This window comes from Castor canadensis, chromosome 14 (assembly GCF_047511655.1).
Source record: "Castor canadensis chromosome 14, mCasCan1.hap1v2, whole genome shotgun sequence".
Taxonomy (NCBI): domain Eukaryota; kingdom Metazoa; phylum Chordata; class Mammalia; order Rodentia; family Castoridae; genus Castor; species Castor canadensis.
The window spans coordinates 99,300,207-99,314,397 of record NC_133399.1 but is presented as its reverse complement, the minus strand read 5'-3'; the positions used below and the strand labels follow the sequence as shown (position 1 = coordinate 99,314,397).

The 14,191-nt window shown below is 40.6% G+C and overlaps 1 protein-coding gene across 11 annotated transcripts in view; it reads right to left on the bottom strand.

Moving 5' to 3' along the window:
• Positions 1–202: 202 nt before the first annotated feature.
• The window catches only part of Ints10 (integrator complex subunit 10), a 37,101-nt gene continuing 23,112 nt past the window's right edge, over positions 203–14,191 (bottom strand). For 5 of the 11 annotated variants that reach the window (XM_074055114.1, XM_074055115.1, XM_074055118.1 and 2 more), the window contains 7 exons: positions 11,289–11,397; positions 8,498–8,577; positions 7,305–7,467; positions 5,788–5,881; positions 3,841–3,918; positions 2,948–3,025; positions 203–610 (listed from right to left, as the gene is read on the bottom strand). In XM_074055114.1, coding sequence (XP_073911215.1) covers positions 454–610; positions 2,948–3,025; positions 3,841–3,918; positions 5,788–5,881; positions 7,305–7,467; positions 8,498–8,577; positions 11,289–11,397 — 759 coding nt within the window. In that variant the 3' untranslated portion in view covers positions 203–453. Of the gene's footprint in view, positions 611–841; positions 1,187–2,947; positions 3,026–3,207; positions 3,264–3,840; positions 3,919–5,787; positions 5,882–7,304; positions 7,468–8,497; positions 8,578–11,288; positions 11,398–14,191 lie in introns of all 11 variants that reach the window. The other 6 variants (XM_074055116.1, XM_020183588.2, XM_020183583.2 and 3 more) reach the window with 4 other exon arrangements.

The following is a 14,191-nucleotide window of genomic DNA, read 5'->3' as shown; positions in this document are numbered from 1 at the left end:
ATATATATATATATATATATATATATATATATATATATATATAAAATACTTACCAAAGATCATGGAAGGCAATGTCTTTTTAAAGTCTCTACACAACAAAATTTATCACTCAATTCAATTATGTTGGGTTTCCCTCTTGTTGTATGCTTAGAAAATTAGAAGAAAAATGCACTCTCATTTAGAAACTTGCAAGAAAATAAAATTTTTTAAACTTCAAATTTTAAAACAATTTTTATTTACAAAACAGACTTTCCTTTTACAAAAATTGCCAGAAAGGACTCTTAAAAATAGAAATAGCTTCTCACACTCTTGGGAACTACTTTTAAGCAACCAAGGAGTTAGAACCCTGGTGTTTTCCTTCCTCCTGAGAAATGGAACAGCAACACTCATGGCTGCTGTGTCCTCCCTCAGAATCACACAGCTGACACCTGCCTGTGGCACAGAGGTCTATAGTCAGGCCAGAGTCTGGAGGAGCAAGATCTTCTCATTAATGCAGAATCTGTGCAGCACCACCATCAGATTCTCACCACAGCGGGAGACCTGGCGTTCCATGGCCAGGCGGAAGTCCTCCTTCACGCCTTTGGTGATGCCCCGAGTGACCGTGTGGTGCCTGAGGTCAGTGACAGGGAAACAAACAGAGACTACGGTTAGCAGCAGAATCATGGACCAGTGTTACCTGGGTAGGAATAAAGCCTTCCTCATATTTAAGTTTAATTAATAAGTAAGAAACTTAAACCAAATGCCTATATAGAAAAGAAAAGCTGCAAGCAACAAACCATTCCTGCCCATTCTTCCCTTCCTGCCCTACGTAAGGATATTTTAAATGTGTTAATTAAATTACCTCCTGCTTTTCTCTGAATTCCTGAAGCTCTGATGTTGTGCATTCCTACTGCTGTACGTAATTCAGTGACTTGGGACACAATGGGTCCCATCCTCACTGGCCACAACTTGCCCATGTCCAGCTGGTCCAGAAGACCCTTACGAGTCAGCAACAAGAAGGGGGACCAGAATACACCAATTACCACGGAGAGTTCTTGCCAGGGGAGCCGCAACAGTGGCTCCTGAAAAGCCCAGAAAGTCTTGGGCTTCTGCACACAGCTGCTGGGTTCCTAAGCAAGAGTTTGTCTCTGTTGTGGCTCCAGAATAGGGCGGCTCCCATGAGTGCTGCACCCATCCAGACTCTGATCTGTCAGAGAAAAATCAGGGAGACTCAGGGGTCTTGAACAAGAACGTGGTACAGGTTGGGAGAGAAAAGCAGAACCATTGCTGAGGAGCAAGCAGCCTGCAAAGTTGTGCATGGGAAGAGCAGATCTGTCCAGGCGCTCAGAGGGGACCTGCACATCTGTGGAAGAGTCAGAGGGAGCACAAGCAAAGATGTGTCTGTGTCCCCAATTGCTGTGCATTAGGAAAGGAAATTACAAATGAAATCCTGGTAAAGCTAGATCAACAAAACCAAGACAGGAAAAGAAAAATCCAGCAAAACTCAGTGGGCTCAATTAAGAGGAAAGGAATTTGAGCTACTAGTTTGGTAATGTGGTCAATTTAAATAAACAAAAGTCACCTCTGTTCCCTTCCCCTACTGCCTAAGCTCCCTCAGAAAAAGGAACAAGGTTTGACCATTAGAATTTTGTGTACAGGGCATAAATAAAACTGTTGAAATCACCCTAAAGTGTTTCTGCTTTCAAACATTAGTTATCATATAAAGTAAGTACAACAGGAGTCATAAAATTGAAGTGCAATAGAAAAATATTCAGGCTGTGTTAGACTGGTAAAAATACTACAGAACACTACAGTGGCCACAGATGTCTTACAGAAACATGGGACCATGGAGTAAATGCACAGTTCTCTGTGGACATTTCAAGTGTGGCTGGTGAGCTCAACAGTAAGTTACAGTGTCGGAGAGGGTGAGGCTCTGAGTCCTGGTGGGAGTGGATGTAGACCATTTTACACTGCCTTGAGATACTGCTCTTCTGGGTCCCAGGCTGCAACCTCAGAGTGGGCCAAGTGAGAGGTACCGGCATCTTCAGACAGTAAGCCAATGGCAACCTCTCTCCTGTTATTACTACTGAAAATATAATTAAATGTCACACCCTGCTGGTCATGGCCAGTGGTAACTGTTTCCATAGAACACAACAATTCAATTACATTTCCATTAGAGCCTATACCCCTCTCAGAAGCTTGAATGAAGATGAGAATTACAGTCGTGCGCCATATAACGGTGTTCTGGTCAACAAAGGACCAAGCTGGTCCTACATAGCCTAGATATGTAGCAGGTCATACCCTCTGGGTCTGTGTAAATGCATACTACCATGTTCACATGACAACGAAACTGCTTATGGATGATGCATTTCTCAGAAAGTATCTCCATCGCTAAATGGCGCATGGCTGTAGTGAGCCCTTATGGCTTAGGAACAGGATGAACTAGCTAATAAACATGGCATCACTTTAGCCTTTCAAACATTTTCAATTCAGAAAGGCAAGGTCTGGAAAAACAGCAAGAGTGGCAGGAGAAAACTGTACCAATGCCTAGTTAGATCAAACGACACTGGTCACTAATATGGAAATCCACAAATCAAAATTTACCTAGAGTAAAAGCTTCAGCTCCTTAAATATTTATGACAAAAAGCCTTCTTTCATCGAAACAGAAGCATAATCGTAGTTTAGCTCTTAATCTATTGTGCACTTAATCTTATACAATTTTATAAAACTTTCATTTTTTTTCCAGATCCATAATGATTTTTAAATTCAACACAAACACACTGGCAACTTATGGAAAAAAATAAGAAATGTTACAATATTACAACCAGATGGTTTGCCAAGAAATGCAGAACAAATTAAAAAAAAAAAAGCATGAAAAAGAGCACTGAGGAACAGAGCGCTGAGCGCCATGGCAGTAAAACACGTCGACAAAACAGCACACTATGAGCAGGTGTTTTCCACTTGGTACCTGTCAGCAGTCTGTACGCTGGGCTGAAGCACAGGTAAGAATTCCTGCTGCAGGAACCCCATGGGAGGGCTAGAAGGCCTTTAAAAAACAGCAAACAGCAGCATTCAAACACCCACACCAGCTCACCCTGCACTGCAAAACAACACTCCGGAGAAGATACACAGGACTGGAAGCGGACTGTACAGAAACTTCGACCTCGACAAGCCCCTGGCTGTGGTGTGCTTTCAGGGGATAGGGAGAAGCTAGCGAGCTCACTGTACCTGCTACTGGGGACAGTCCAGAGGCATCTCAGCTCCTGGTCCCAGAGCTCAGCCCACTGGAGATTTGGGATAAAAAAGCCATCCGTGAGGAACAGGAAGGCAACTAGATGGCAGTGGGAAGGGGGCTAATTTGAAGACACAGCTCCAAATCCAGCCTCCTTTACTCTGCACTGCTCTCACACCCACACCAGCACCAGAAACACATCTGGTGACTTTATGAAACAACCTGTGGCAGGACTAAAGCCCCAAACTGGGAGGACCAGAGGGGCTGGCAATGATTTTGGTAAAGAAAGGGTGAGTTTGAAGTTCAAACAAGTATTGAGAAAAGTAACTGACAAGGAAAAAGTCTGGGACCCATGGTTTTGCAGAATTCTGGAACAAAGATATTTAGCGTATTAGCTGGTAACCACGTCACAGAATATAATCACTTTGTAGATTAATTCAATCTAATACAACTAAGATACTGCAAATATCAGTAGAAACATTTCTCTATTTTAAAACACATCAGTGCAAAATGTCTGTAATGAATGAAGAGCTTATCTCTCCATTTGGTCAGGCATCAGGTGCCGTGGTATTTGTACTGTACCTGCTCGCATCCGAGATACCACAACTAGGACGGACTCACAACCTTACCCCAAGGGGAGTAGCTGTACACTGCTCACAACATCTCTGCCACTCATCTGGAGGGACCACCCAAAAGGTCTGCAATGGCTTCAGAGAATTTGTTTGGAACCCAAAGGGAAAAGGAATATAGATAGTTTTATTCAAGAGTCTAATCACACCTCAATTAGTAAAAGTTCTCTGTCTTATGCAGTTCGATTCTCTTGCTGTAGTTTAGGTATACGTTATCTAAAATACAGGTTTCAAATTCACTTTGAGACCCCACAGAGAACCCTGGGCAAACTTCTACAAGCCAGATCACTAGGTAGCAGTACCTAGTCTTCTTTGCCAGCCAATAAGACAGCAGGTTTCCTATAGGAAGTTCAAAGAAATTTAGGTGAGACTCATCAAGGTGGGAGAACCTAGAATTACCCCTCCAAAGCGTGGAACTTCAGGATAGGCACCTATTATGCAAACATTCCCCTTCTTATCTGGGAATCCGACACACCCTTGCTTTAAATTCCATGTCGTAGGGACTGTCATGAAGGCATGATATTGTTCAGCTCAAGAAAAACTGGGAAAAGAAGAAAGGCTCAGTTCAATAAAGTCTGAAGTTCAACTGAGGAGTTTGTATAAGCCATTCTCTCACACTCCCACAACAGGTAACGTGACAATCTTCTGTAGGTTTAATCCTCCAAAGGTGGAGTTTGGTTCTACTAAAGCTGTCACTACATTGTGACAATTTGATATGGTGATTACTGATGAACTAAAAAGCTTTATTAAAGGTATATGTTTGTATATTCAATTTCAAAACCTAGAAATCATAACAGAAAAGGGGCTATAGGGGCTCTCATATCAAAAAGTAATCTTTATTCTCACACATGTTAGGAATATTTTGAACCATGTAGTTGTTTTTCCCAGTTTTGACTTGTAATCTTAGGAAGTCAACAAGATGGGAAGATGAGCTGTCTAGTCATCTTAAGCAACCTCGTCTATGAAGGGCCTCATGTTTTCAAAAACAGTGAATTCATTCTTTCAAATGTTTAAAATATTTGATATAACTTACAAGATGAAGGGGAGTATAAAACCATTTAATCTTTACATTCTTTAGGATGGATTCCACAAGACCTTATTCTTGCTAAGGTATAAAAAACAAATGTTTGCTATGTGCCAAATCACTGAGGTCACAGAAATCCAGAATGAACATTTCTTCCTTCCCTCCCTCAGCATTTCTAAAACCCTGCAAAGATAGAACGAGATGTGGATTTTTGCTTTTATCAGCTGAAAACTTGCTTATTCTACAACTGAGGGAAAAAGAGAAATGTTTTTAGCCCTAACAATACTTCCTTCCCACTGGGAGTTCAGTCTCTTGTAATAGCTCTAACAGATTTACAGACACACTGAATATGCAGGAAGCAAAGGAGGAATATGAAAATAAAACCGCACGTGGCACTTACAGCAGAGAGGGCTGATTACCCAAACCACAGTGAGGATTGAGGAAAGAAGCAAGATTTGTGAGTTATTTAAAAATCATAAATGGTCACTAGCTTCTTATTTTCATCTGGGCCAACCTAGAATTTCGGTACCATCCTGTGGGTTCGGGCATGCCTGGGACTGAGCACTCCCCCAGCACGCCTTGGGTAGATGTATCCTTGCAGGCACTGGCCTGGCTACTTCACTTTGTGTGATATGAGCAATGAGGAGTGCGTAGGAGGGCTTCAAGTATAGTTTATAAATAAAATCTGCATTTTTCTTAATGAATTTCCCTAATCCAGCACAACTTTAAGTAAGCTTGCTCTTAATAAAAGCTCTTTATATATAATCAGAAATATTTAAGACTCTGCAAATTTTGGAAAAGAGAAGCTATCATAAAGGAACCAGGTTTGGATTCCTTTCTATAAATTTCTGAAAGTTACAAAAATTGACAAGCACATGAAAGGTGAGCACAAAGCTTAGAAGAGCAAAAGACAGTCTGCTTACTTGATCAGCATTCCTTGATTGGGGAGTAACTCCAGATGGATCTTCCCTCCTTCCTGAGTTCTTAAGTATGCAAATTCCTCCAGCATATCAATATCTGCAGGTTAGAGTCAGGTCAATAACACAGAACAAGGTGCTCTCTTCTCCCAGGTAAGGAACAGGCTCTTGGCCATTGCCATCTTACAACTGCATAGTCGTATTTGAACCCGGGTTTATATGGCTCTAAAACCCTGGATTCTTAGATCAACCAAACTACCTCACAAAGTGAACTCTTGGCATAAGGTCTGCTGGGCTGGACCCATATCAGTGGTAGGGCACTTGCCCAGCATCTCCAGCATCACAAAAGAAAAGAAAAAAAAAATCTGTCAGGCTGAAGGATATTAGGATAAGATATTCTTCCTATAATGCACATAATTAAACAAACTCTACATCATGGTCATAAGAGCAAATTATTTTTTCTTAACAAGAAATCAAACAAGTAGTGGGTGTGGAAGAGAACTGTCTGGGGTTTTAGAATATGAGTCACTAAAAATAAAGCTAAGACTGCTTCTTCATAGCTAGTGTGCAAAGTTTCTAGATTCTTCAGGGGAGGAGCTTCTGTGACTCCTGATGGTGATGACATTCATATACACATTTTTCTGGGAAAGAGTTGTATAACTTCCATTAGATTCTCAAAAGTATCTTTCCAAAAGAGGTTAAAAGCTATTGTTCTGGAGTACTTGGAAAATACAGCACAAGCCCTACACTCAAAGTACTGCGTTAAGACACACAGTGAAATATTAACAACCACACCTCCATGAACGGTGAAATAATACGCTGCCCGTCACGTAAAGCAGCTCTGGGCCAGGCAGCACCTTAGCAGCCCCTCACTGGTACAAATGACAGCTATGGCCTGCTGAGCTAACAACTAATCCCAGCAGACAGTCCATGTCCCAGGAAAGGCCATAGGGGACATTCTTTCCACAGATCCGCCAAGGAACTCTTACATTCTATGGCATAAACCAGCTACTCGGCTTGCCCAGAACCTGGGGCTATTCCTTCAGCCTCTTGGGTACCCTCTCACAAGTTAGCTACAAGTGGGAATGGAGCAGGGCTGCCAGCACTGCTGATTCCTTGAGTCATGTCTTCAAAGCCTCAGTTGACTTTTCTAAGACCAACTACTACAACTCCATTTTTTTTTTAAACTCAGGGCCTCGGACTTGCCAGGCAGGCACTCTACCACTTGAGCTATACTTCCCCAGCCCTTTTTGCTTCACTTATTTTTCAGATAGGGTCTTGTGGTTTTGCCCAGGCTGGCCTTGAAATACAGTCCTCCCAGTCTCTTTGTCTTGAGTACCTAGAATTACAAGCATGCACCAATCTACCCGGCCCCACAGCTCCACTTTAAAATCATCATTCCTGCTTCTTTTCCCCCAATAATAAAAACTTGTATTGCTAACCAGTATTGTTCATTCATTTTTGTATAATACATTCATTTGAGAAACCCAGAATTTTCTATACTTAAACTAGAGAAAGGATACTAGTAACGTAATTAAAAAAGTTCTCATATTGGAAATTTCCTTGCTGGCAAATCTTATTGATAGCTTTCAGGAAAAGATTCTCTCCCCGTGGCCACTCCTGCTGAAGCAATACGATCACATGCCCCAGTGCCATGTCGTCCCTGTTGTCTGTGAAAGCTCTAAGCTGCAAGACAGATTTAATACAAGAAGGGAAAGGAAATCAGTGTAATCTAACATACAGCAATTATCACTTCCTAACCTTCCCACCCGAATGTGTGGAAAAGGACATTAGAGCAGAAAATGTGGCTCCTAAGTAAAGCCAAGAGCTTCCACCAGGAGCCTGTGGGGGTTCCGCAGGGGCGTTGCACAGACAGGGCGAGTCTGGAGCTCTGGATTTGGGACTCAGGGCTAGAGAAAGTTGAGTCTCACATAACAGAGGAAAGAATTTGGAGCCATCCTTTAAGAGGATGATTCTGAGTGGAAAAGGTGGGCAAGAGGTCATGGGGAGGTTTGAGGAGAACGTGGGACTGGGAGAAAGAGAGGCACTATAGATAAGTGACCAGAGAAATGGCTTTTTGTTTTAGATGAGCAACTACACATAAAATCATACTTCAAGTGCTTCTGATGAGGAGATAAGTCTGGGAGTTACTGTCTCAAGCACAGACTCAATAGTGTGCCTCTCCTGCACATGAATAATGAATCTTCACTCTCCCGAGGCTCTGTCCCACTGCCGCCCAGAGCCTGGGTCTTTCCACCATCCTGGAGCCCTCCCAGACAGCACTGGGGGCCTTTGCTGTTGATCCTCACATCTACAAGGCTTTCACCCAACATATCTTTATAATGAACTAGCTGTCCATCTATGAACACAACATAGATGTGCATTCCTTTCTTCTGTAGCTAACAAATTCTGACTGTAAACTGATTCCTAAAATACCACACCCTACTATAGGCAAGGCTATTTGCATATTTGTCTCACTATTACTCACAAACTTCTTGAGGCTGGGGACAATTTTCCACCATTTTTGCCTACTGCAGTTGTTATTTAAAAGACACTTGTTAATTTCTAGCTTGTGTGCTTTTCTCACTATACCTATGTGCTTCTTAAAAGTATGAAATTAACCACAATTAACAGAGATCTTGATTCAAGTCACTGCAGGTCATCAGGATTTAATTTCTAAACAAATGCTTCTCATGCTAAACACTTTCAAGCTTACCTTAAAGCAGGCTAACATCAAATGCAGGCAGTATGGCATGATGGCCTTACTGGTACAGGGCAGAAGCTTCAGATCCGAACCTAGTACAAGTCCACAATGTTATGTCATGTCAATATCAAAGAAAACAACACACTGAAAAGTAAATGTTCAGGATGTCCCCCTGCTCCCAAAAAAGGATAAGCCATAATCACATGATCTCTATTGTAGTTAAGGCACAATTACCCTTTGTGATGGTGGAACTGATTTTGGATGGTCTCTGGATTTCATTTGTCAATCCTCTTTCTTAAACTCTATTAAATGCTTTTTATTATAAAACATCTCAAATACACAGAAAATTAGGTAAAGAGAATATTAAAAACACCAACATGCTTACCACACAGCTTCATAAAATGCTAAGATTTTGCTGTAATTTTTAAACGATTTTAATACAAATACCACAAAATCAGTGGAAGGCTCTCGAGTATCCATCTGATACCATTGTCTTCCTCCCTCCTCAGAGGCAGCTATAATTTTGAATGTCATTATTATTCCTATTTAATCTGTGTGCTTTTGCCATATAAGTTTGTGATTATCAACAGCACAGAGGAATGTTTTGCCGGTTTTCAGTCTAGTATAACTATACTACACTACTATATTTAGTCTACTAGAAGGATACACTGCATGTATCTTTCTAACAAATTGATTTTTGTATACAACCTTCTGTTTCAGATTTACCAATAATGAAAGTAGTTCTAGTTCATTCACTTGTACTGTTATGTAGTATGTTGTTCCCCTAAATCACTCATTCTCATGCTAGATGAGATTTCTAATGTGTCACGATTAAAGGCAATGCTGAAACAAACATTCTTATACATTATTTCCTATGCACATGTAGGAAAAATATTAAGCAATGGCTTTCAAACCAAGATCTGTCTCTTCCTTTATAGTCTATGCTATTTATATCTTAAATGCTCCTCTATCCAGAGGCAAGAAGTAACAAGAAATACATTTTTATAGGGAGATCCTGTACACACACTTAACACACATTACATATCTAAAACAAAAGGTTCATGAAGTAATATTCACACTTTCAACATGAAATGCAATCATTTAAAAATCTAACATTAAATTTATTAAAAATTAAACTTTCTGGTTGACACTTATGACACTTTGAAAAACACTGATCTCAGACACAGAGCAACAAGGAAACGTATGGGACAAGGAACTGGACTAGTAAGGCTATTTCCAACTAGTAATGTTCAACTGGTTTCCAAGTGGTGTACAGATTTACACTTTCCAGACGCATGTGGATAGTGAGTCCCTTCATGTTCCAACCTAGAGCCAGAACTGCCACTCTGATTTCTGATGTGTGTGAAATGGCAGTTTATTGTTTCAATCTGAATTGTTTACATTAGGCAGAAAATCTCTTCAAATGGTTTTTGCCCATCTGGAGTTCTGCTTTTATCAATCTGTTGTTCATATCCTTTACTTATTCTCCTGTGAGAGGGTGGTTGGTTATTTCTTACTGATCCGAAGCTCTTTCAATCTTCTGGATATTAAGTTTTTGTTAGTTTCATATTAGGAAAGAGCATTCAATATTTCACAGTTAAGTATGGCATTAAGAAGTTTCCTTCTTTTTCTAATTTGCTAAGATTTTTTAAAAATCATGAATTATTGAATTCTGTATCTATTAGGATAATCATGATTTTTTTTTCCCTTTAATCTGCTAATGTTACGAATTGCATTGAATCTTGTTTGTTAAGCCAATTTTGCATTTCTGGGATACCGGTCATAATGAATTATCCTTCTTACATATTGCTATATTTGACTTGTTAATATTCCATTAAGTATTTGACATCTATGTGCATGATGAATACCAGCTGTCAATGTTCTCTTACTGAAAAGGTCTTGTGTGACTTCACTATTAGGGTTCTGTGAACCTTAAAAATGAGTTGGGAATCTTCCTCTGTTTCCTAAAAGAATTTGTGTCAGATTGGTGCCATTTCTTCTTCAATTCTTGATAAAATTCACCAGTGAAGCCATTAGGACCTAGAATTTCTTTGCAGGAAGGTTTTTGATATCAATGCAGTCTCTTTTTAGCTATAAGAACATTTAGATTCTCTGTTTTATTTTGTGTTTGTTTTGATAATTTGTGTGCTTTTTAAGGACCTTTCTACTGTAGCTAATTTGTTAAGTTCACTAGTATAAAGTTTGTCACTTAGGTTCTTTTACTGTGCTTTTGATTTTAGTAGGATCTGGGATGGCATTTGCTTTTTCACTCCTGATATGGTAACTTGTGTCAACCTTTTTCTTGATCAATCTTGTTAGGGGTTTGTCACTTTTATAAATATTAAAAAAAAAAAAAAACCTTTGCTTTACTGATTTTCTCTTGTCTTCTATTTCATTGATTCTGCTCTTAAGCATTATTATTTCCTGTGTTCTACTTTCTTCAGGTTTAATTTGCTTATCTATTTCTAACTTCTGAGGCAGAAACTTAGATTACTTATAAATGTTTTCAAGCAGTGTGAAATTTGAGGTGAACTAAAAACAGTCCAAGAAGGATATGCTAAGAGATACTCTTACTTACACATCTACAAGTTTTTTTCAAACTGACAGGTAGGAAAGAGTTCACTGATATTTAAGGAGGTGACAAACTCAGGAAGTGAAGAGAGCTTTGGAAGAAAGATTTACAATTGCTTATGAAGTCTGAACCAAGGAAAAATTTTTACAAGAACCATTTTGTCAAGCCCTGCAAATCACAATGGAATTATCTCATTAGGAACTGTAACACACTCTCTCATCAGCACTGTACCTTTTCTAAATTTTGGCTTCACTTTTGAAGGTTCTTCCTGTGATGTGCCTCCATCTTGAATGGGGAGAACCATGTAGCACATCAGATCAAGGACTTTCTCACATGTCATCTGCAGAAGATAAGACATTAGGGACTAACCATAAGTTCTGGACCAACACCAGATAAACTTAACAGCAAATATCCACAGCAAACACTCAGGCAACATGTGTACACAGAGCTCTGTGAGCCTGTCTCAGGACCGTACTATGTAAATGTGATCATCAGTGCTTGCTCAACAGTGAATACAAAGGAACAGTAACATAACTCTATGTACTAAATGGAACAATAACCCATTCTTTTCAGTTAAGAAATGAAAGAGCAAAACTAAAAAAAAAAAAAATTAATCAAGGTACTTAACATATAGTGGCATCCAAAAAGGGTGTCCCTGCCTTATAGACATTTAGAAAGATCAAAAAAGAAGCCACCCAATAGAGGACTAAGAGGCTTGGCACAGAACATTGTGTAAACCAGCAGGAAAAGCTTCAGGCAGGAAGCTTATGTGAATCTAAGCCTTAAAACAGGGAAGGATTTGGAATGCAGCAAAGAGAAAAGAGGACTTCAAAAGCAGAGGAGGAAGATGTGGGGAAGGGCTATGTTTTGGCTTAGATGACATCCTCAAGGGGACAGACAAGGAAGTGGTCAGACATGGTGTTGGTGGGTGAGAAGTCCCGAATGTCACACTAAGCAAGATGAATGCAGAATGTGGGCATCACTGCTCACTCACTTGCTGTCTACTCGAATTCTAATAACCACAATCACATCCTATTCAGTGAGCAGCTTCTTATCATCTCCATTATGCAGATGAGTGAAACCTACAATTCATCCTTCTTAGACTTTTTCATGTCCTGGCTCACCCAGAAAACAATATTTGCATGACTGCTCAGAGCTGGCAGCCACTGACCCTGGATGGCTCCAGCTGCTGCCCCGTTAAGGCAGGGACACCATTCTTGGATGCCACTAGGCCACAACTGGCTGCTCCAAGGGCTGAGGAATTCCTATCTTAGCATATCTAGATCCATCCTCAGCCACAGGGTGGTGAAACTCGGAAACAGGACCAGCATCCTGGCAGTTAAGAAGCAGGTGGGCCAGGTAAGGGAACTGGCCCATGCTCACAGAGCAAGTGTGTGGTAGGCCAGGCCTTGGACTCGAGCCTTGTGCTGTCACTCTTTGAGGTCCCTTCCAGCTTCGAGTCTTTCCTTGACCTCATAGACCACAGTGCAAACATCCTTCCCCAAATTCCTGTGGTGAACATGTCTGGGGCATAACAAGATGTGATTTTTCACTATCTTAGACAAACATCTATGCTTTACTTTCTAACTCAGATTATCCACCCTTGAATGCAAGAATCCCGTATTCCCCACAGCTGCCTCTACTCCCTACTCCAAAGCCTGCCTGGTTCAACACTGAACACCCAGAAAGTCAAAACTTAAGTAGAATCAAGAAAGCAGTATCTTCAAAGCAATGACCTAATTTTATAAGCTTGGAAAAAAAAAAAAACTACAAGTCAAAATCTTAGTTAAAAGGCATGACTTAGAGTGGGGACATTGGAAATAAAAGGCAAAACACCAAAGAGATTAGTGTCACATTGGCAAAATCAAAAATAAGTGATACTAAGAATCAACCTTGACCTGTAAGTTTTGTGTCTAAGGGCCAGTACATGTTCTGAATGCTTGTATGCTCCCCAAATTCATTTGTTAAAACCTAGCCTCCCACCCCCACCCCAGCCCCATGGAAAGGTATCAACTGGTAGAGACTTTGGGAGGTGATTAGGTCACGTTGACTCTGTTCTCATGAATGGGATTAATGAACTTGTAAAGGAAACCCCAGAGAGCTCCCCTGTGCCTCACACAGTAAGGAGCCTTCTACGAACCAGGAATTGGGTCCTCAGCAGACACTGAATTTTTTTTTTTTTCATTTTTCTTTTATTATTCATATGTGCATACAAGGCTTGGTTCATTTCTCCCCCCTGCCCCCACCCCCTCCCTTACCACCCACTCCACCCCCTCCCGCTCCCCCCCTCAATACCCAGCAGAAACTATTTTGCCCTTATCTCTAATTTTGTTGTAGAGAGAGTATAAGCAATAATAGGAAGGAACAAGGGGTTTTGCTGGTTGAGATAAGGATAGCTATACAGGGCATTGACTCACATTGATTTCCTGTGCGTGGGTGTTACCTTCTAGGTTAATTCTTTTTGATCTAACCTTTTCTCTAGTTCCTGGTCCCCTTTTCCTATTGGCCTCAGTTGCTTTAAGGTATCTGCTTTAGTTTCTCTGCATTAAGGGCAACAAATGCTAGCTAGTTTTTTAGGTGTCTTACCTATCCTCACCCCTCCCTTGTGTGCTCTCGCTTTTATCATGTGCTCATAGTCCAATCCCCTTGTTGTGTTTGCCCTTGATCTAATGTCCACATATGAGGGAGAACATACAATTTTTGGTCTTTTGAGCCAGGCTAACCTCACTCAGAATGATGTTCTCCAATTCCATCCATTTACCAGCGAATGATAACATTTCGTTCTTCTTCATGGCTGCATAAAATTCCATTGTGTATAGATACCACATTTTCTTAATCCATTCGTCAGTGCTGGGGCATCTTGGCTGTTTCCATAACTTGGCTATTGTGAATAGTGCTGCAATAAACATGGATGTGCAGGTGCCTCTGGAGTAACAGTCTTTTGGGTATATCCCCAAGAGTGGTATTGCTGGATCAAATGGTAGATCGATGTCCAGCTTTTTAAGTAGCCTCCAAATTTTTTTCCAGAGTGGTTGTACTAGTCTACATTCCCACCAACAGTGTAAGAGGGTTCCTTTTTCCCCGCATCCTCACCAACACCTGTTGTTGGTGGTGTTGCTGATGATGGCTATTCT